Source organism: Aristolochia californica, unplaced genomic scaffold (assembly GCF_029961685.1).
Source record: "Aristolochia californica isolate CCGP_79_NKW_82.1479 unplaced genomic scaffold, dmAriCali1.0.hap1 SCAF_4, whole genome shotgun sequence".
Taxonomy (NCBI): domain Eukaryota; kingdom Viridiplantae; phylum Streptophyta; class Magnoliopsida; order Piperales; family Aristolochiaceae; genus Aristolochia; species Aristolochia californica.
The window spans coordinates 47,480,339-47,500,518 of NW_027182103.1; the positions used below are offsets into that span (position 1 = coordinate 47,480,339).

The 20,180-nt window shown below is 42.9% G+C and overlaps 4 protein-coding genes across 5 annotated transcripts; 2 read left to right on the forward strand and 2 right to left on the reverse strand.

Moving 5' to 3' along the window:
• The first annotated feature begins 4,074 nt into the window (after window positions 1–4,074).
• LOC137962993 (uncharacterized) lies at window positions 4,075–5,456 on the forward strand. The gene is made up of 2 exons (XM_068810157.1): window positions 4,075–4,313; window positions 4,833–5,456. The coding sequence occupies exons 1-2, from the start codon at window positions 4,188–4,190 to the stop codon at window positions 5,124–5,126; spliced, it is 420 nt and encodes a 139-aa protein (XP_068666258.1). The 5' UTR covers window positions 4,075–4,187; the 3' UTR covers window positions 5,127–5,456.
• Window positions 5,457–9,109: 3,653 nt separating this feature from the next.
• LOC137961979 (two-component response regulator 24-like) lies at window positions 9,110–9,896 on the forward strand. The gene is made up of 2 exons (XM_068808655.1): window positions 9,110–9,427; window positions 9,679–9,896. Exons 1-2 carry the CDS (start codon window positions 9,110–9,112, stop codon window positions 9,862–9,864), a joined length of 504 nt encoding a protein of 167 aa, XP_068664756.1. The 3' UTR covers window positions 9,865–9,896.
• Window positions 9,897–10,787: 891 nt separating this feature from the next.
• Window positions 10,788–12,336, reverse strand: LOC137963003 (plasma membrane-associated cation-binding protein 2-like). The gene is made up of 2 exons (XM_068810174.1): window positions 12,214–12,336; window positions 10,788–11,430 (listed from the first exon to the last, which is right to left on the reverse strand). The coding sequence occupies exons 1-2, from the start codon at window positions 12,226–12,228 to the stop codon at window positions 10,990–10,992; spliced, it is 456 nt and encodes a 151-aa protein (XP_068666275.1). The 5' UTR covers window positions 12,229–12,336; the 3' UTR covers window positions 10,788–10,989.
• Window positions 12,337–17,175: 4,839 nt separating this feature from the next.
• On the reverse strand, window positions 17,176–18,604 carry LOC137963562 (uncharacterized). 2 transcript variants are annotated; one of them, XM_068810690.1, is made up of 4 exons: window positions 18,432–18,604; window positions 18,125–18,313; window positions 17,604–17,765; window positions 17,176–17,374 (listed from the first exon to the last, which is right to left on the reverse strand). In XM_068810690.1, the coding sequence occupies exons 1-4, from the start codon at window positions 18,435–18,437 to the stop codon at window positions 17,321–17,323; spliced, it is 411 nt and encodes a 136-aa protein (XP_068666791.1). In that variant the 5' UTR covers window positions 18,438–18,604; the 3' UTR covers window positions 17,176–17,320. The 2 variants fall into 2 exon arrangements, with proteins under 2 accessions (XP_068666791.1, XP_068666789.1); XM_068810688.1 differs by having other exon boundaries at window positions 17,604–17,768.
• Window positions 18,605–20,180: the final 1,576 nt, after the last annotated feature.

The following is a 20,180-nucleotide window of genomic DNA, read 5'->3' on the forward strand; positions in this document are numbered from 1 at the left end:
ACTTGAGAGTGCTATTCCTACCCGTGACACTGATCATGTACACATTCGACAAGTTGGGACCATGTATGAACTAATTTGAGTACATTGTCCAGGGTCCGAAACGACGGCTTTCACATACTTGGGGACCATTTCTCAAGTAATTGAGTAAATGGTGGTCCCCTCTCCAGCCTAAGTGAGATGAGGGGGCGACCAGCCAAGTCCAGACGGCATGCCCACATGCCCACCACACTGCTCCAGCACTAGGAAAGGCAATGCGCATACAGTAGAGGAAACGCGTATGACAGTTATTCAAGTTTGGGGTGCGACGCCGGCAAGCCTAGCACATGCCTTGGCGCAACGCACACAAGGCTGGGCAAGTCGCACGTGACCAAGACTCCAGGCAGGCAAAGCGGGGCGCCCGCGCGCACACAGACTCCAGGCGGGGCGCCCCCGCACAGGACTCCAGGTGGGGCGCCCGCGCGCAGGGACTCCAGGCGCCTGCGCACAAGACTCCTGGCGGGGCGGGCGGGGCGCATGCAGCCAGGCGCCAGAAGAGTCCAGAAGACTCCAGAAGGCGCCAGAAGGCGCCAGAAGCGGAAATCTCCAGATCTGATGGGTTTTCTGGGCCTCTCTAGAAATTTCTAAAGGCCAGGGACAGCTGGCACAATTCTGAGAGTTTCTAGAGCCTTCCAAGGCCAGGGAGGAGGCTTATAAATAGAAGGGGCATATCCCATTGTAAAACATTCTTGAACATTCTTTGCATTCATTGATCTCCAAGTGTATAGAGAGTTTTAGCCTTCAATAGAGTTGAACTTTTCTCTTCCATCTCTTTGGTCTTTCCATTGTCCCTTTGTCTTGCAACATTGAGTATGGGAGGTTGGGAAGAAGATCCAAGGCACAAGGAGGCTGACTAGTTCTTGGGAAGAGCTAGGCCGCACAGGGTAGATATTCCGCTTGGCTAGACGGACTTAGCCAAAAACTAACCGCGTGACAACTGGCATCAGAGCTACTTCCTCACCCAGAAGAAGTTATCCCCTAAGCAAGTAAGATGGCAAGATTTCTTGGCCGAATTCGATTTCGAGATGTTGTATAAGTCGGGAAAGACGAACGCGGTGGCGGACGCCTTGAGCCGAAGGGCAGACCATACAACCCCTATGGAGGCGGGCATAATACTTGGTGATGACTCGAACACTACTTCTCGTTTGCAAGGTGTTGCAGCTATCAGCCAAGTAAGTATCCCTATCCTTGATCGAATTCGAGCTGGCCTACGGACGGATACGCTAACCTACAATCTTGTGCAGTCAGTAGCACTTGGCGAAACTCGGCGGTTTTGGTTGGAAGATGGCCTACTCAAAACCAAAGGACGCAGGCTATATGTTCCAAAGCATGACAATCTGCGGAGGGACTTATTGCGGGAGTGCCATGATACCCTTTGGGCTGGCCATCTGGGTAAAAAACGAACCCTAACACTGGTGTCTCGACAGTACTTCTGGCCAGACATGGAGCAAGATGTGGAAGAGTTCGTTCGCACCTGCTAGGTGTGCCAGCAAGACAAGGTGGAGCAAAGAAAACCCGGAGGACTTCTGGACCCGTTACCGATACCCGAAAGACTATGGGAATCCATCTCCATGGATTTTATTTCTGGCCTTCGCAAGAGAAATGGCTTAGGCTCGATCCTCGTCGTGGTTGATCGGTTCAGCAAATACGGGACATTCATTCCAATCAACAATAAATGCACCGCCAAAGAAGCTGCTCAGGCCTTCATGCCTCATGTGGTCAAGCATTGGGGAGTGCCGACCACGATTATCAGTGACTGAGATCCACGGTTCACAGGTAAGTTCTGGACTGAGTTACTCAAGTTGCTGGGCACAACTTTGAATTTTTCTACTAGCTTCCACCCTCAGACCGACGGACAGACTGAGCGTGTGAATGCTTTGTTGGAACAATATTTGCGTCATTTTGTTGATGCAAATCAGAAAAACTGGCCAAAGCTGCTAGATGTGGCCCAGTTTTCCTACAACCTGCAACAAAGTGAGTCAACCGGACATAGTCCATTTGAACTCACAACCGGGCGCCAACCGTTTGTGACAATGAGCATCATTCCAGACGTATCCGAAAAGAGCCCAGCGGCACACCAATTTGCCAAATGCTGGAAGGAGAGGCAAGAGATGGCCAAGGTCTTTCTTCACCGTGCAGCACAGAAGATGAAGAAGTATGCGGACTTGAAAAGGCGAGCAGTAGAATTCAAGGTAGGTGACCTTATCTTGATCAAGATGCGGACAGAACAATTCTGATCTCTACGCTCCAAGAACAAGGGTCTCATCAAAAGGTATAAAAGATATTTTCCTATCACCAAACGCATTAGTAAGCTTGTATACTAAGTCCAACTACCAACTAGACTTAGGATACACAATGTTTTTCATGTGAGCAACCTTAAGCCCTACAACAAAGACCTTGACCCGGGACGTGTCATTCCTCCCCAACCACCCATTGATGTAACTACAACCTTTGAGAGGCACGTAGATTACATTATAGCCGACCGACAGTTAAGCCAAAGGGAGAGACCGTGGCTAATAGAATACCTTGTCAAGTGGAGGGGCCTTCCAGAAAGCAAAGCAACATGGCATGAGGCAGTTGAACTATGGCAATTCGAACTAGCGGTGATGGCATACCGTGATGGCACGCAGACGAGGACGTCTTCATTAGGGCGGTGGGAGTATGAGATGAGGGGTGACCAGCCGAGTCTAGATGGCATGCCCACATGCCCACCACACTGCTCCAGCACAAGGAAAGGCAATGCGCATACGGTAGAGGAAGCGCGTATGGTAGCCATTCAAGTTTGGGGTGCGATGCCGGCAAGCCTAGCACATGCCTTGGCGCAACGCACAAGGTTGGGCAAGTCGCACGCGACCAGGACTCCAAGCAGGTGAAGCGGGGTTACGCATGCCCCAGACTCCAAGCGGGGCGCCCGCGCGCAGGACTTCAGGCATGGCACCCTGCGCCCGTGCGCAGGAGTGCAGGCGAGGCGCCCGCGCGCAGGGACTCTAGGCGGGGTGCACGCAGCCAAATGCCAGAAGCGGAAATCTCCAGATTTGACGGGTTTTCTGGGCCTCTCTAGAAATTTCTAAAGGCCAAGGACAACTGGCACAATTCTGAGAATTTCTAGAGCCTTTCAAGGCCAGGGAGGAGGCTTATAAATAGGAGGGGCCTCTCCCATTGTAAAACATTATTTGCATTCATTGCTCTCCAAGTATATAGAGAGTTTTAGCCTTCAATAGAGTTGAGTTTTTCTCTTCCATCTTTTTGGTCTTTCCATTGTTCCTTTGTCTTGCAACATTGAGTGTGGGAGGTTAGGAAGAAGATCCGAGGTACACAGAGACTGACTAATTCTTGGGAAGAACTAGGCCGCACGGGATAGATATTTTGCTTTGCTAGACGGACTTAGCCAAAATCTAACCGCGTGACATTAAAGCTATCATAATCGTACCTTGCACACACAATTGGTTTAGCGATAGCCACATGGTTAGCCTCTAATGATTTTTAAATATTACTATTTTTTTTCTTTTTTTCTTTTTTTCTTTTCCTTGGGTTTGCCGACAAGTGGGCCCAGTTCATAGCTCATGGCCGCCGGTATTACTCTTTACCTATTCATTGAAAGCACACACGTCAGCGTAAAAAAAATGTGTTCTTGGAAAACTGAAAGCTCGTTTTCTCTCTCTCTCTCTCTCGTTTTCCTGAACGACCCAAATTTCTTCCTCCGAACTCCCGAGGTGGGCCAGCGAGTTTCGGAGCGTCGTGGAGGCTTTTGCGTCTGTCAATTTTGTAGCTTTTCCCAGAAAAGCCCGAAAGTTCGTACCGCGTCATCATTTTCGTCTTTCCCCGTGGGCGCCGCCCTGGGCCCCACCCGTGCTAAACCCTGTTATTCTTCTGCTCACTAACCAGCACCCGTTTATGCTTATCGGATCCATAATCGGGTCGGTTAATCGGGCAGTAGCCGGTTCCCGGTCCTAAGAGAACATCGACATTTTCTTAGCTTGTTTTCTTCCCGAGAAGGAAGGAGGGGGAAGGCGAGTCGTTCTATAAACCAAACAGAGACCGCCTTTCTCTTCGTTGAGTGCCTCTTGACTCTCAGTCTTCCTTCTGTTCTCTTGAAAAAAGAGAGAAATAAAGAGGGAGGGAGAGAGAGAAGGAGCCGCGTAAGGGTGGAGATGATGGGGGACTCTGCTGCTGCGGAGAGCGTTACGTTGGAAGACCTGAAGAAGAAGATGGCGGAGTTTGCAAGGGAAAGAGATTGGGATCAGTTTCACAGCCCTAGAAATCTACTTTTGGCTCTTGTAAGTGACCTCTTCTTCTTCTTCTTTTTCTTCTTTTCTTTTTAAAGCCCATAACGGAATTTCTTCCTTCTTCATCGTTTCTGTGTCGACTACTCTCATCTGCTATTTGATAGCATTTTAAAGAAACATCCGCTTCTTATTTCTATAATTACTTCTCTTTTCTGATATGCATGTCTAATATCTTTCTGTCACGTTGAATTTTTCTGCAAATTTTGGCCTTTCTCTTCATTTTGGCTTTTCTTCACCCACTCTTGTTTTGTCCTTTATTATTTTGTGATTTTTGTTTGATTCCGAGGGGGCAAGTTTCTGCAAATTCACTCTCTAGCATCTTTTTTTTTTTTTTTTTAATCTTTCCTCTGCGACGAGAGCCAAGGAACAAAAACGGAAAGTCCCAGAAAGTATGGGCGGTTTCATTCATCCCAACTCACCCTTTCTGCGATTCATGTAAATAAGTCGAAACTGCGGCTTGAGAAGCAGAAAAAAATATGAAGCTTTCTTTTTTTCTTTGGATGATCATAGGTGGGAGAGGTCGGGGAGCTTTCAGAAATCTTTCAATGGAAAGGAGAGGTTCCAAAGGGGTTACCAGATTGGAAGGAGGAAGAAAAAGAACACCTGGGCGAGGAGCTATCGGATGTCTTGCTGTACCTCGTCCGGATGTCTGATATTTGCGGGATTGATCTAGGCAAAGCTGCTCTCAGAAAGGTGGAGCTTAACGCCATCAAATACCCGGTTAAGCTTTGCAAAGGCTCTTCCAAGAAGTACAATGGCATCACCAGCAACAACAGTAACAACACCAACGCGGAAAGCGTCTAAATCCTCTTCTGATTTGATGTCTGTTTGTTTTCCACCAGAAGGCCTTTCTTTACAGCTTGTGGGTTTCTCTCTTGTTTCCTTTTTTAGGATTTTAGCTCCATACTTGCTTTTGTCTTTTAAGGTTTTTAGAGATGGGCTAGTTGGCTGTGTCTGCAATTTGCATGAACACCATCTGGGTTGACGTGTTTCCACGGGTCGATCATACTGGTGGGAGGATTCGAATCTCTTCTCTTGTACTCTTTCAAATTAGGGTTTGCAGAGGAGCTTATGAAACTCTTTGGAGTTCAGAATTTGATCTAATATAATCGTGAGAGCGATATTGTTTTTACACCGTGTGGTTACCCAGGTTCCACGTACCCTGTGATTGACGGGACTTTGTGAAAGCAGGGGTTATTTTCTTCCTCAGACAACGATAGAAGAACAAGGGATGCTTTCAGTTTAAGAATTCGAACACAAGAGACTGCAAGGGATTAGTCAGTTCTAGAGGCTATTTAAACTTGAATTTAGACTGTAAAAATATAACCCTAGACATTGACAATCTAAAAAAGCTTCGAATGAGTAAAAAGAATAAAAGAGTTCTCACCGTGTCTAAAAGTCAGATCCTGAACTGAGAGCTCTCGTTATCATTTTATGTTCCTAAGGCCACCATTAGAGGCCCTCCAGAGTTTACTTAACTACTGGACTGAAATTTCTAAGCCATCCATCTTTTAAAAAACTGAAGTATAAGAACGACGAAAAAAAGCTATCTCTGTCAACGAGCTCTACGTCTTCCTGTAGGCCCGTGTAGATTTCCAAAACGCGTGAATCCTTCTCATTAATGGCTACAGACTATTTGGCTCACTGTGAGACTACATTGCAAGGGACGAATGGATGGACGGCGATGCAGTTTTAATTATTCAATGGTGGCTTAAGAACGTGAGAGCAGCAATGAACTCTTCCTCCAAATTTAAAATATAGTAAATAATTGAAGGCGCTTGTCTAGATTCGATACGAAGATTATGATTATATCCACTTAAACGGTAGGAGTGTCTTGAATGAAATGGGGGCGGCCTTACCTTTCTGTCTTTAAACAATCCAATGGAATCTCGCACAATCTGCTTATTTCAACAGTATCGTGAGCTCTTACGCGAGGATGAGGTCATTTGATGCCGTTTCCAGAACCGATCGGGCATCAAAACTTCACAACATTCCCTTGTTCTATGAATCTAATTTGGTCGCCCAGAAACACATAATCCCAGAAAATTATCTGTTTCATTGAACAGCAAAGATGCGGGTAAGATTGTATTTTGATCATATTGCCTCTTAAATTGAATGAATTGCTGTGGCCTTAGATCCCGTAGTGAACAAATAGTAGAAAAACTGAAGTTGAGAAGCTTATAAAAGAATCAATGTATGTTTGACCAAATAAACCCCGATTGATTAAAAAAGTCTATATTGGTTCTTAGAGATAAGGTTCAGTTGATTCTTAGCTATTCTTATAAAATCTCCATGGTGTCTCTTTTGTTCCAAGGTGGGGGAATGAAACTGTTTGATGAGAAAATGGCAAAAGATAGGTTTTAATAATGTTTAACTTTGTCCCCCATTTGCAGAAGATACCTTGATAATCTAGTTTTAGATCGACTACTGAAATTAAATGAAAGGAAAGGAGGTTTAACACCTGTAAGTTGAACCAGTTACACACTGATCCTCTCATGTGTGATGAAATCAATCAGAGAGAAAGGGTGGTCGTGATCCACCATGGATTCGCTGTCTCCTCTCCTTCATCGCACGACAGAGGAAGAGCTCTGCAAATTAACTGTTCGACGGGTAAAAAGCTACTTCGAAGAGAGAGGAACGAAACTGCCAAGAAAGTCGTTATGAGTTGGTCTTTTACCACTTCGAAGCACGTACGGTTTCAGCTGATCTTTTGAGAGATAGAAATAGCTGAAAAGAGCGAATTCTTGCAAGATGCCCAGATAATGAAACCAGACGAAAGAAAAAGGAAGACAATGAAACGACTAATATACAATTACTGGTGGGTTATGTCATCATGAAATCTAATATACAATGAAGCGAGAGTAAAGACGGGGGGAGGGGGGAAGCATGAGCTTTCCTGAACCTCATTTCTCACACAGAATTTTCTTTTACGAAACATTATCTGAACCAAACAGATGGGTTGCGGACTGAAATTTGTTTCAGTAGCACGTGTGAATAGAAGGGAATGCATATGGGTGCCATTGAACAGATGGTTTTTTGTTAAAGATAGTCCTCACTTGTTATAGAGGAGAATGTTAAATTTATTAATTTGAAAATAACTTCTCAAACAGTGATTTGATCTTCTTGTCAACCCATGGGACAGAACAGAGATGGGGAAACGGGTTAAGGAGTGAGTCGGATCAGGTTTTGCGACTCGTTGCCATCGAATTAGATCTAGTACCTTATTTCATCGCATTGGAATCCGGTATGAAAATCACACTGCCTGCCCATCTTTCGGATGCTGCATTGTTCGAAACGGATCCGGACACCATTTTTACCTTTAAATGTCGCAAGAAATAAATGGTATTCAGGCAGTCTTCTCACTGGACTCAAAATTGCACTTACTTTTGTTATGAAAATACAAAAAAATATAAATGTTTCAGACATGCATGGAATGTCTATGAAGAAGAACTTTCAGGGTTCTTTCTTTCTTTGAAGTGTCTTTTCAATCTCTTTTTTCATGTATAAAAATCCCATCTCATTGATCACAGATGATGCCGTGTGACTCTTCAGATTTCGTCGTGCTCCTCTTTTAATGCTGCTTCTCACTGCGTGCTCTTCCGAGTGATGCTTATATATGAGCGTATGAGGAGATTAGCTTGAGCATCATCAGAGGCATTGAGGGGCTATCCTCTACCCAGACTCATTCACAGGTGTGTTTGCCTCCCAGAGGATTGAAAAGGTTTTGCCTTCTTTAGATGTGTTTTTTTCGTTCTGTAACCTGTAGGAAGTAATGTAGGTGATGAAAGCTTTGTAATTTGTTTAAGTGCTTCATTATTTCTCTATCCTGCTGCTTTTTTTATGAAACACTGTATCTTCTACCTGCTAAGTTTCACTTTTCTTGTACCTTTTTGTTGTATCTGGCCTAAGAGTTTAGAGGTATTTAAGAGTTTTACACAGCAACCAGCTTTCTTCTTCCACCATCGTTCACCTTACTTTTAGAAACAGAATTTTTTGTCGATACATATGCCAAGAACCCAATAGAAATGCATGCATTTTTTTCCTGCCTCATGAACGGAATCCTCTTAGCTTAAATTTTAATTATTATTCAACAAAAAAGCCTTCTGATAGGCTCTTGCAGACAAATTCTCAGCAGATCCCACTTGCATTTTTGTTCACGGAAGCCGGTTTTTCAATACTTTCTAGTTTCACCTTTGGTTTTGTTTTGCGCCTATTATATACATCTACAAGAGATTCCCTTCTCGCATTTTTGTCCACAGAAGTCTGTTTTCCAAAACTTTCTACCTTCGCCACTAGTTTCGTTTTGTATCTCCCAGGGGATTTACTCCACAGAATAGAAAGCCAGATCAGTGCTCTTGTCCACCACATGATGATCCATTCACATTTTCTTGTGATTGAAATGGGATTCACTGTTGCTGCTCCTTTTGGAGCAACAAATCTAAACCCTTAATTCTTGTTCAGAATTTGTTCTTTTAGTAATGATATAATGTAAGATTAGTCTTGCACTACTCTGAGATTTAGCATGATTTGCACTACTCCTTTTGTATCTATCTGTGTGTTGAAGCCATGAAACTTACACTTAGGGAATTTTAAAATAGCCACATATGATATAGGATTAATAAAATACTATTTCTTATTTCTTAACAGAATATCTTCGAACTTTGACTAACCATTTTAGGATTTAGCTGGACCCAACTTTTAGATTGCCATTTTGAGATTTTTTTGGTTGTCTGAAGGTATAACCCTCACTATAGTTTTTCACATACAGGAGGTTGATTCATCTAAAAATGCCTTGGAGTTTTGGTTCTTCCAGCTCTAAAAAGCAGAAAAAGGTGGTGACCACCACCTTCAGCGGGCCCAAATCAGCTGGAAATGGTAACGATGGAGATTCAAAGCTGCCTGTGAACCTCAATAACGATGTGAATGTGCTTGTTGTGGAAGACAATAGGGTGAATCGCAAGGTTCTAATGAGGATGCTCTCTTGGGCTGGGGTCAGAACCCAAGAAGTAGTGAACGGGAAGGAGGCAGTCGACCTTCACACTGCTGGCTTTCACTTCGACCTTATCTTCATCGACATGGAAATGCCTGTCATGGACGGCCCTCAGGTGAACCTTTAACGAACTCTTATTTTTGTTACCGGTCAGAAGAGAGAGAGCCTCTCATTTTAGCATCTCCAATAGAACAAGATGTAGTAGTTTCAGTCTTTCAGACACTATAGAAAGGCCTGAAATCTCGAGTTGTTCCAATAATTTCCAAAACAACAAATCCTAAGATGATATAAGAAATTCTCTGTATTTTACTTCACTTCCATTTGCGGCTTTCTAACTCATCTTTCTTACTTATCTGTGTCCGTCAGGCCACAAGAATCCTGAGGTCAATGGGCGTTTGCACAAGGATCGTTGGGGTGAGCGGGAATTGCCGGGACAGTGATAGATCAGAGTTCCTGACTGCGGGGATCGATGAGTTCTACGTGAAGCCGCTTAGTCGTGAGAAGCTCGTCGAAATCCTTCACCAAGTTGACGATGATATTAGCAACAACTAGAGAGAAACTGGCAAAGCGTATATACCCTATGAATTCGGATACACAATAAAATTGGAGGTTACAATGATCAGAAGATCACATTCGTCTTGCTTTTTGTCTCCATTGCCAGAACCTTCAATTGACTGAAAAAAAAAAATTCTTGCCAAGTCTCCATAAATTCTGTAACTACGAGGGAGCTCAACAGAACTAAGTGAAATATTAACGGCATTATTACGATCTAATTGAACTGCCTACTACAACATATCTCGATTGGTGAAAGTTTAGATCACGAGTCACAATTAAACCATATTAATGCAGTAAAACTCGATCAAATTCTTTTGTTTATTTTCTAATTACTAGGTACGGCTAGAAGCATCACTCTGTTCAATCAGGTCAGTAAGAGAGGGAACAACGGGAGGAATTAAGAGAGAATTTCAAGAATTCCATTCCCTAAACGTTGTACTCAAAACCATGTACCTCAACTCTGGTTAAGTGTGAATGGGTCTGCCCCATTTACATTCAAGAGGGATGGGTCTTAGGAGGGTGATTGGGTAGATGACACCTTAACTTTAGGTTTCAAATTTTAGGAGAACCCAAGAAAGTATTATCAAGAAGCGGTAGCTCATGTTGAGCCAATTCAACTTTTAAGGTCTGTTTTAACCAGAGCCACCGAGCAGAAAATTCTTCTTCGATTCGCTTCTGTTTCAGTTCTTCCTGCCCTCCGTCTCCATATCAATTAAGTCATTTTTTTTAAAAACGACGAACAGAAAGTAGGAAATGGTTAGAACTTAAATGGGTGGATTTAATGGTTTTTTATTAGTGAGAATTGTTTTTCACCAAATCGCACAAATATAAATGGGTCTTGAATGTGCTTGTTCCTCCACTGACAGCAGTTCATAACTCGACTAGAGAGATGCTGTGTCCGCCTTGCAGACACGAACGTCTACTTTAAATCAATACCATATTATATTAGAACAAAACACATCCAACGAAACCTCTGCCGTCTTACAACACAGTCAAATTCACACCCACAATGGATCTCTAATCTCTCTCGCAAGCCACAAAGCAAAACCCTCCGGTTCTCTGCTTAAACTGATCTGATTATTTCCATAGAAGCTAAAAGAACCCACAGTCCATTAGCAAACTCTACTCCGAAGCCTCGGTCTTCACTTCTTCAGCCTTCTCTTCTTCAGTTTTTACTTCTTGCTCTTCGACTTTTGGTTCCTCCGCGGTTGGAGCGGTCTCTACAGTTTCTTCACAAGAAGGCTTCGGTTCTTCTGCCTGGGCTTCTGGCACTGGTTCAACTTCGCACGGCTTCTCTTCTTCTTTCACCTCAGGAGCAGCTTTCACTTCGACGTCCTTGGTCTCGGACTCCACTACCTCGGCAGGTTTTTCTTCTTCTGTTTCCTTGGTTTTTGGTACATCTTCCTTGGTGACTTCTTTGACGGGCTCTGCTTCTTCAGATGCTGAGGAAACAATTTCTTCGACAGCTCCTGGTGTGGCTTCCGGCTCGGCGGCAGGAGAGGCTTCCTGCTTGATTTCTTCTTCGGCAGCGATTGTCACCTCTGGAGCTCGAGCTGCTACGACCTGTAGAAAGCCCTCATCATGAGTTATCAAACAGAAAATGGCTCTACTTGTGTAAAATTTATTTGAAATCATATAAAAAAAAAACTAATTTAATTCCGAACTCTGTGCTGGACTCATTTAAATAAGAACTTAAATGAATCCTCAGAGAATCCAATGCCTCATGAAATTCTCATTTCTCAAAGAAGCACTAAGAGTATCTCCTTCCAATCATAATCAAAAGGTAAAATGGAACCATTTTTAGTGTGAATTAGTCCTATCACCTTATCAAGCAATTGAAATGGACTAACACCTATAGGAATCTACACTAGCAAATTAATCTCAACCTAATAAACATAAATAGAAAACTTCTGATCAATGACACTGAATCAGAAGGGTAAGAAATTAACATAATTTGACAATTAAATCATTAATCAAATGAATGAGTGTCAACTAATAGACCATTGCATTAAACCGATGATTCATTGAAGATCAGTTCAGAAATTCTTACAACATATACCATCATATTCTAGTATAGATCGTGATCCTACATCGATCAGCACAGTAATCTCATTATAAGTTTATCAACACAAAAGATTGAAAACTCCCGATTGAAAAAAGATTATTCACTCTCTCGGTGACTGATCTGCTTGATTCCAATTCCTATCCTTCCGGTTATCGACACTCACCGTGAACGTACACACAGCAGGATCGAAAAAGAGAAAAAGAAAAAGAAAAAGAAACATAGTATGAACAAAACAAAGAGAGAATCAGAAACCATGAAAAGCAGCTCTAATGTCGGCTCACCTCGGCGGAAGCCATTGAGCTATGAAAGATCGGAAGCAAAGAATAAGCAGAAGTATGAAACAGAGAGGGAGAGAGAGAGACGGCAGGGTGATGCGAGAGAAAAAATGAATCAAATCCAATGAAGGTGTAAGCCCTCTTCACGGCTATTTATACTAACAAGCTTTGAGAGTGAGACTGGACGGCCAATCAAATCACGAGTATAATAATAAGAAAAAGGAATAATTAATCGGTAAAAGAGAGCAGCGGCAGCAGCGGCAAGGTCCGTCGACGGTTTGTTTATGCTTCCCCCCTCTCTCCTCCCATAATTCACCTGTCACTGCTTTTACGACTCCCGGAGCGAATATATCCACGTGGCAGCATCTCATTTGATTCGTAGAGTTTGTGGGACCGTATCTTCTTTTAGGCTGGAAAGTTAGTCTATGGGGCGGTGCTGATCCGGGTCCCACGTAGGAGGAAAAGGAGTAGCTGGCACTGACGTGGAGAAAAAACTCATTCATGTGAAGTTGTCGCGGTCCCTCACCGGTTTTCGAGCCGACGGTATCTCGTGGCGGGTCCCATCCATCAGGTTCGGACGCCATGTCAGCCTAGGGGCACGTGGGGCGGCCATTTTGCCACGTCGGGTCGGCAGATCCATGATGACGGAAAAAGAACGAGCGAGCGCGATGAAACGCCGTTACTTTCTGCCGTGCTAGGGTGTAAAATTTGAATCGGTGGCCACTGGTCAGCTTTTCTAAATTAGTCATAAAAGAGAAGGTAAAAAAGAGGAGAAAGCAGGCCGATCGACTATCGTCACTGTATTATTATCTTTGATCGATAAAGAAAGCCCTCTCAGAGTATCGGGATTGTATCGGGGGTGCTTTGGAATTCCTTTTATTCCTTTTCCCAGTGCTGCATCGAAGAGATGCGGGATTCCAACAGGTAGGTCCCCCATTTTTGCGTTCTTTCTTCTCGGAAACTTCTTACGATGGGGCCCGTGCAAGATGATCACCCGTGTGTTGGCGTCGATGCTGCTGAGAGCGGTAGTCTGGTCTCTGGGCTGCATTATTGTACTCGTCTGCTGATTGTGGAAATGCTTCAACTGGATCCCAGTTGGAAATATTGCCGTGCCTGTGTTATATCAGTAAATCTTTGAAACTACTCTTGTGTTTTCTTGTTTGATGTCGTTGTAAGAACAGGATCATGGCAGCAACACTTACTTTTCCTGAGAAACAAACGATTCTCTTTATCATTCTCCCACCCTTGTCGGATCGTCAGTGGAAAAACTCGACGTGACTTTCTTTAACAGCGAAGTGAATTATGGTGCCTTGGGTGGCTGTTATTTCTTGTAGGCTTTTCCGAAAGTGGCTTCGTTATCAGAAGCAAGCATTGAAGGCCAGCTGCTTTGTTAATATAGCGTATTGTAACGAGGTGGCTTTTGCTACATGCAAGATCTTCTACTGAAGTGCCAGTGCTGTTCCCTCGCAAGTGTCTATCATGGCCACCCCCTCCCTGCATTTGACCCTTTCTTTGGGGCAGCACCTCACAGAGATCTTCTTCATAGTGTCCAGGTATCCCCCACCCATATGGAGATCGCGCATCTTTTTTGGATGGGCGGCGAGCTCTTTGGGCACTCTCCATTTATGGAGAGTAGACAGCTCCTGTTAATGATCATTATGTTGGCGGATTCTTGTGGGGAGGCGTTGTTTTCACTGGTTTTGCTTCATGGTGCGGCAGAAGATTATTAACTTTTCATATCATGATCCTCTATTTGCAGCTTTCTAATTCTTTTCGAGAGTTCCTCTGCTTGGGACTCTTAAGAGTACTGTTAAAAGCCTGAAGAGACCTTTACACCAGACTAAGAGATCTTTGACATTCAGATAACACACGTACCCTTATTGGTTTTCCCAATAAGGTTCTTATTCCTCCTTGTAGAGGAGGTATAACTTTTTTCCCAAAGTTGGATTCAATAAGCCCATAAACATAATAGTGGCCAGTCCACAACTCTCAATCAAAGAGGTCTTGATTCCTCATTTGGCCTAAGTGAAGTTCACATCATCTTGTCAGTATCTTGACAAGGTCCATATAATCCTCCTCTTAATTCCCCATTTGGCCCAAGTGAAGTTCACATCATCTTGTCAATATCTTGACATGATCCATATAATCCTCCTCTGGATAACCAAGTGAGGCCCAAAATCGGTATAATTATTTTTCTCTCCCTTAGTTACAATTCACTCGAGTTTATTACGAGACTTTTAATCCAAATTTTAAATATTTTATCCATTATTATTACTTAAAAATTAACTAATTGGTCTATAATTATACTTCAATATGACAGATCGACCATTCTAGTTATTCAAGAAGACTTACAGACTGACTCATTAGGATTCCAATCCCAATTTCCTGAAACATTATATTTATCCTTATAACTTTAGCGAAGATTTCATGACAAGGGAAGAATCTCTAGAATGTCATCGACATCTTTGTATAACATTGCAAGGACACTAAGGGTAAGGCTCAATCGGGATGTAAGTTGACTTCCTAGGCTTTTCCTAGGCTGACCAAGTGTTTCCTATTGATTTCAAATTGGAGTTTAGAAACCTCAAAAAATGAGTGATCTGAACAACCCAATAATCTCAAAGTAAAAGCATTCGAATTGATATTTGCTTCTCCAAATATAATCAATTGGATTCAAAATATGTGTACATATGTCAAAATTCAGCCCCAAAATTAAGGAGATCCAGCTACTATAAAACGTAAGGATGGGCCTTTCTTCGGCTCATGGGTCACGGTGCCCTTTGCCTACTTTTATGGATCGGTTTCCTCCCAATAGAAGCCTCTTTTCTTTGAAATTTTCTCTCTTTTCCCTTGTCGGGGATTCCTTCAAAAACTGGGACCACATCCTTGTTGAAAGAGGCATTCGTGTTCTTGTTTCTTTTTGTTAATCTCCCTTTCCTCCGGTTCTGCATCACTCGCACAGAAGTGCGAGGAACGACTACAGACTGGTATTGTCCCAACTGTTGCCAGTTCTTCAGATATCTTAATAACATCTAAGTGGAGTCGAATCTCTGCGAAAGCAATTTGTTACAGTATATCGTTCTCCCATGAGTAGCAAAACGATTGTTTCCATGGATTAAATTACGAATGAGATTGCCCAGAAATCTATGCGGCCAGATCCTACCTTTCAACTATCTTCATCTCCAACTAGATAGTTACAGTTTAGATTAAAAAACATGGAAAGCTTTCAATCTAATGAGTTCTAACGTTTACTACATATTTAATCCTAATGGGTAATCCGGATTCATTTCCGACTTTCAGTGGGAAAGAGAAAGACTTTACTTGTGCTGTCGACAAACACCCTCCAAAGCCCAAAAGCAAAAGAGAAGCTCTAATCATTACCCTTTACGAAAAGAGACCTGATCAGTGATCAAAAACTCAACCCGCCCGGCATCTCCAATTCTTCTTTCACAGTACAGAATCATCCACCTTCATCTCTGCTTCTAATCCGCCAAGCCATGCGTGTGTTTTTCGTCTCCACAAAGCAAATTCAAACGTCGTCTGTCGGAAATATTCCACGGCCCCCACATATCGCTAACGACATGAAGTGGGATAATTCTACTGGCCCACCAGTTCACATGGGAGTGATCACGAAAAGAACTGGACGATAAACACCAAAAAGTTTTCTCCACCTCTTTCACCAATTTTCATACCTTGTACCAACAGTGAATCTCACTTTTACGCTCTTAGCTTTGTATTTGATTCAGAAAAAGAAATCCAGACGTTCAGACCTCTGATTGGTGTTTGCAGTTTCAGTATTTACTGATCAATTTTAATGGGTGAGCCTCAGAGGTGAGATTTTTATAAGAAAATGCACTTTAATGGAAAAGGATTATGTTTCGATTGAATACCACACCGATTGCCTATGACTATGACGAGTCGCTTTTACAGAAACGGAATCTATACTCTCCCAGCAGTAATCCAATATGTTGTTTTCAGAATCTAACCGTGGACCATGGAATCGTACAATTTCCCTGTTCTTTTAACCTCAAAGCAGCAACCTCTGTCATGGCTAAAACAGTGAAAAGAGGTGTTTGAGAGCAATTATGACAGAGCTACAAATGCGATTCCACATTGGGATGAAAACTCTTTCTCGATGAGGAGACTAGAGGGTAATCTTCAGTTCACCTAACCCCTTGACTCCTTTCTGGTGACAGTGAAGCAGGTGTTCCTCGACATGAGAGGAGAACACGGGATTTGCAGAAACTGAATCAAAATTCAAACTCACAGTCGCTCAGAAACGCTTTCGGTGGAACAGAGAGTTTGGAGAAGTCGACTCCACCACGCCCGAACCAGGCTTTTTCACGGCGTGGTACGCCATTGGCAGCCTTACACCTGATAAATTACTGATTTTTTTTTTTTTTAACGGGAATATCTATCTGTTGCGTTTATCATCTAGCCACGCCAAGCAACCGACGATCATGGGCACTAATGAATAAAAATGCAACACTCTGCTTCTTAAAGTCAAGACCGCCATTAAATTTTCATAATCAAAACTTTCAGAAAGGTTGCTTTCATACCCGCATCATACAAAACCAGCTTTTCTATGCACTCTTGGAACCCCCAACCAAACGCTCTTCCCCTTTCCCCCCTCGTTCTCTGCGCTTTGGTTTAATGAAACCAAATTCAGCTGTGGACTTAAATCAAAAGATGACAAAACCATTCTGAGTTGTCGCCAAAATCGTGGTGCAGAGAGCTGCTGACCCATTTAATGTTTAAAATCAAAAACTGAGGAAGCACCCATATTTTCTTTCTATTAAATTCTCTCAAATACGAAAGTTCACACAGTGTCGTTCAGAAATTTCATCAAAACATTCTCTAGAGGTAGTTAAGGAGTTTCATCAAACATTCTCAAAAACTTTCATTACGCTCAAATTTCAAACCAAAAAGCAGCCCTTCAAAGCGAGCTGAAAAAAAAAGACAAGCAAAGGAGAAAACATGTATTCCCTTTATAATAAAGCACATATTTACACAGATCTCGCTCAACCTTCTCTTTTTATCCATTAGAAAGCAGTCGGAAACACTAAACGGACCGGAATTCTCCGAAAGGATTTTGGAGCAGCGGCACCCTTGTTCACGCATTGCAATCTGGAACCAGGCATCTGGACAAGAATCCCATAAATTTGTTCTGCAAAAATCACATGCACTGGCATATTATACTCTCATTCAAAGGCTCACATGAATGCATGACTGCAAATATCAGAACACAGTAAAGTAACTGCCAGTAATTACTTGTTACAGGACAAAGAAAGGGGATTGTGTTGGGGCCGTAGATGGAGATGGAGGTGGACCCACTGAGAGACCTGGTTAGTGAAGGGAGAGAGAGAGAAGAAACAGAGGCGCGCAGGGGTGCATACCTTCCTTGGGCGCTCACGCAAGAGCTCAGTTGGAATTTTGTACAGGTCCTCGTCTACAGCTTTGGGAGCTCTGGGATTTCTTGGCAGGTCGGTCACGTCACAAACCTTGCCCACCTTCTTTGCCTCTTTCACGTACTGGTACCGCTTCGAGCTTCCTTTCATCTGCTGAAAAGCCCGGAAACAGTGAGTTCCAGATATCCAAGGACGCGAAGTTTGAAAAATATGATTGGACAGAGCGTAGAGAAATCGCAAAACGTCATTAGCTACTGTTAGTTCATCCGTAATGCAAAGACATGTGGTTTCGGTAAAGTAGAACTGGTTTGCCTCGGAAACAGAAGGGCAAAACTAAAGAAGAACTCGATTGAACGAAAAATCTGAAAAACGGGCCAAAGTCCACACACGAAAACAAAACGAGAAACACAGCAATAAACGTGAAATGCAAACATGAGCTCTGCTTCTGCTGCTAAATGAATTTCGGTTGAGAAAACGAGAAGCAACTGACAAAAGAAGCTCAGGAATACCTTGGGCTGAGAAACAGTCGTCGGCCCAGAAGTTTTTAAATTCTCCCCATACAGATCCTGATCTACGACACCATAATCGTTATAACGAACCAATCCAGCCTGCCTCGCCGACTCGAAATACTGGGTAATGGGGAGATTATCGTTGTAATCCCAATTTCCGAACGCTGGAACGTGACACCTCCGGTAGTCCTGCAACAAAGCGGAAATGAACCCACGATCAGAAACTTAAATCACTTAGCTCTCCACACAGAAAAGAAGACAACACTAGAAAGACCAAGAGGATTTTTTTACGGGATTTCTGACTCACCTCCATTAGAGACCTGACAAGTGAAAAGAACTGAGAAACGACTGAACCAGAACCACACCTCTGCTAGAGGAGAGTGCTTTTTATATATAAAAAAAATACAGAGATAAAAAAAAAAGTAGGTCTACTAGATTAGGAGTAAAATAATGAGAGGTGAGAGAAAGAGAGAGGAAGGCGAGTACTTTTGGGTCAGTAGGGATGGACTTTCGTTTTTTTCCTTCTCTTTCTCTCTTCTTTGTTTCTTGTCTCTGGTCATCTCATACCAATAAAGAAGACTACCTTATCCCGAGGAGCGGATTGCAGCTATCCCACGCATGGGAATCGAGAAAACCAAAGTTAGGAAAAGCACGACCATGACCCAAAGCCTTCAGTTCCTTTCTAGTTGACCAAATTACCCATCTGGTGCCTGAGAATTCGGGAAGACATTTGTACCGAGCGACATAAGCCAAAATGGACATTGATCTTGACAGCATGATCGGCCTTCGGACATGGGTATCCGACGAATCGATCTGATGTTGATCAGTCGGAAACTTAAATTGAAGACACGGTACGAGAGAGCTGCTGTTGTTCTGTGTCCGGTGGGTTACCTGGAGTATGGGAAGAAATCAGACGTCATTGTTGATTGATGGTTTGAACTTTGAATCAAGAATTGATGACCAAGAATGTCTCTGACTGTATCAAGATGTTTTCCTTTGACAACCATGATATTAAATTCTTATAATACATATTAGCGTACCATCTCAAACATATAAGAAGGTACTGTTCAAAGTAATTGTAAACCATTGTCATTTGTAGATTAATTTAGGAGGAAAAGAAAAAACACTACAAGGTTAGGTTAACAATGGCGTCGGTGCCTTCCACTCATGAAGAGCACTGGAGAAACTGCCGTGGGATTGCGGCAAGCATTGGTTCTTCACCATTTGACAGGTGAAATGGTCCATTCGTTTAAACTTCCAACTTTTTCACTGGTAGAGTAAGGTATCAAATTCTCACTGTCCGTAATGCATCTCTGCATATTCCTTCAAAGTTAACAGGATAATATCATTCGCGTGGATCTCATGGGAGGAGACGATTATAATACCATCATATACTGGGAACTGACTCAAAGAATTATTCACTGCGAGCGATTGGTTTTTTTTTTTTCTTCTTCTCTTCCCTTCATCGAGCATGAGTAAACCATTTAAGTCAAATGGTTGAGCATTGCGCTGTAGCTCTTCGATTTGTAGCCGGAAATGGCCTGCTAGGTAAAGATCATTGGGGCTTTTCTCAGATTAGGAGTCGTCCAGAGCCTCTTACATACCCATGTGCCCACATACCCTCCAATCTGATTTATGAACAGGAGAGGCCAAGCGGTGAAGGAATGAGAAATGTTCATAACAAACTATGGCAGATAAGCACTGGAATTAGTCTTTTTTAAAATTTTGATGATTATAATTTTTTTTTTTTTTTTTTCTCTCCAAATTCCATCAACTACCACTCCAGTGTAGCTACTTCTTCAACCCCCCTACCACCTACTTCTCCTGAACCTACGTCTCCAGCCCTACTGCCATCTCACAGGGACACCTCTGGCCAAACCCACTGAGTATCAACGTGTGGTTGGCTCTCTTCAATATTTAAGCATTACTCGACCAACAAGTTATTTATATTGTTTCATGAATACTCCTACCGGTACTCACACGGTTGCTCTGAAAAGAACACAGTTGTCTCAAAAGACACCTTAGACCTTAGTCTTCTTCTTCGCCCAACTACGAC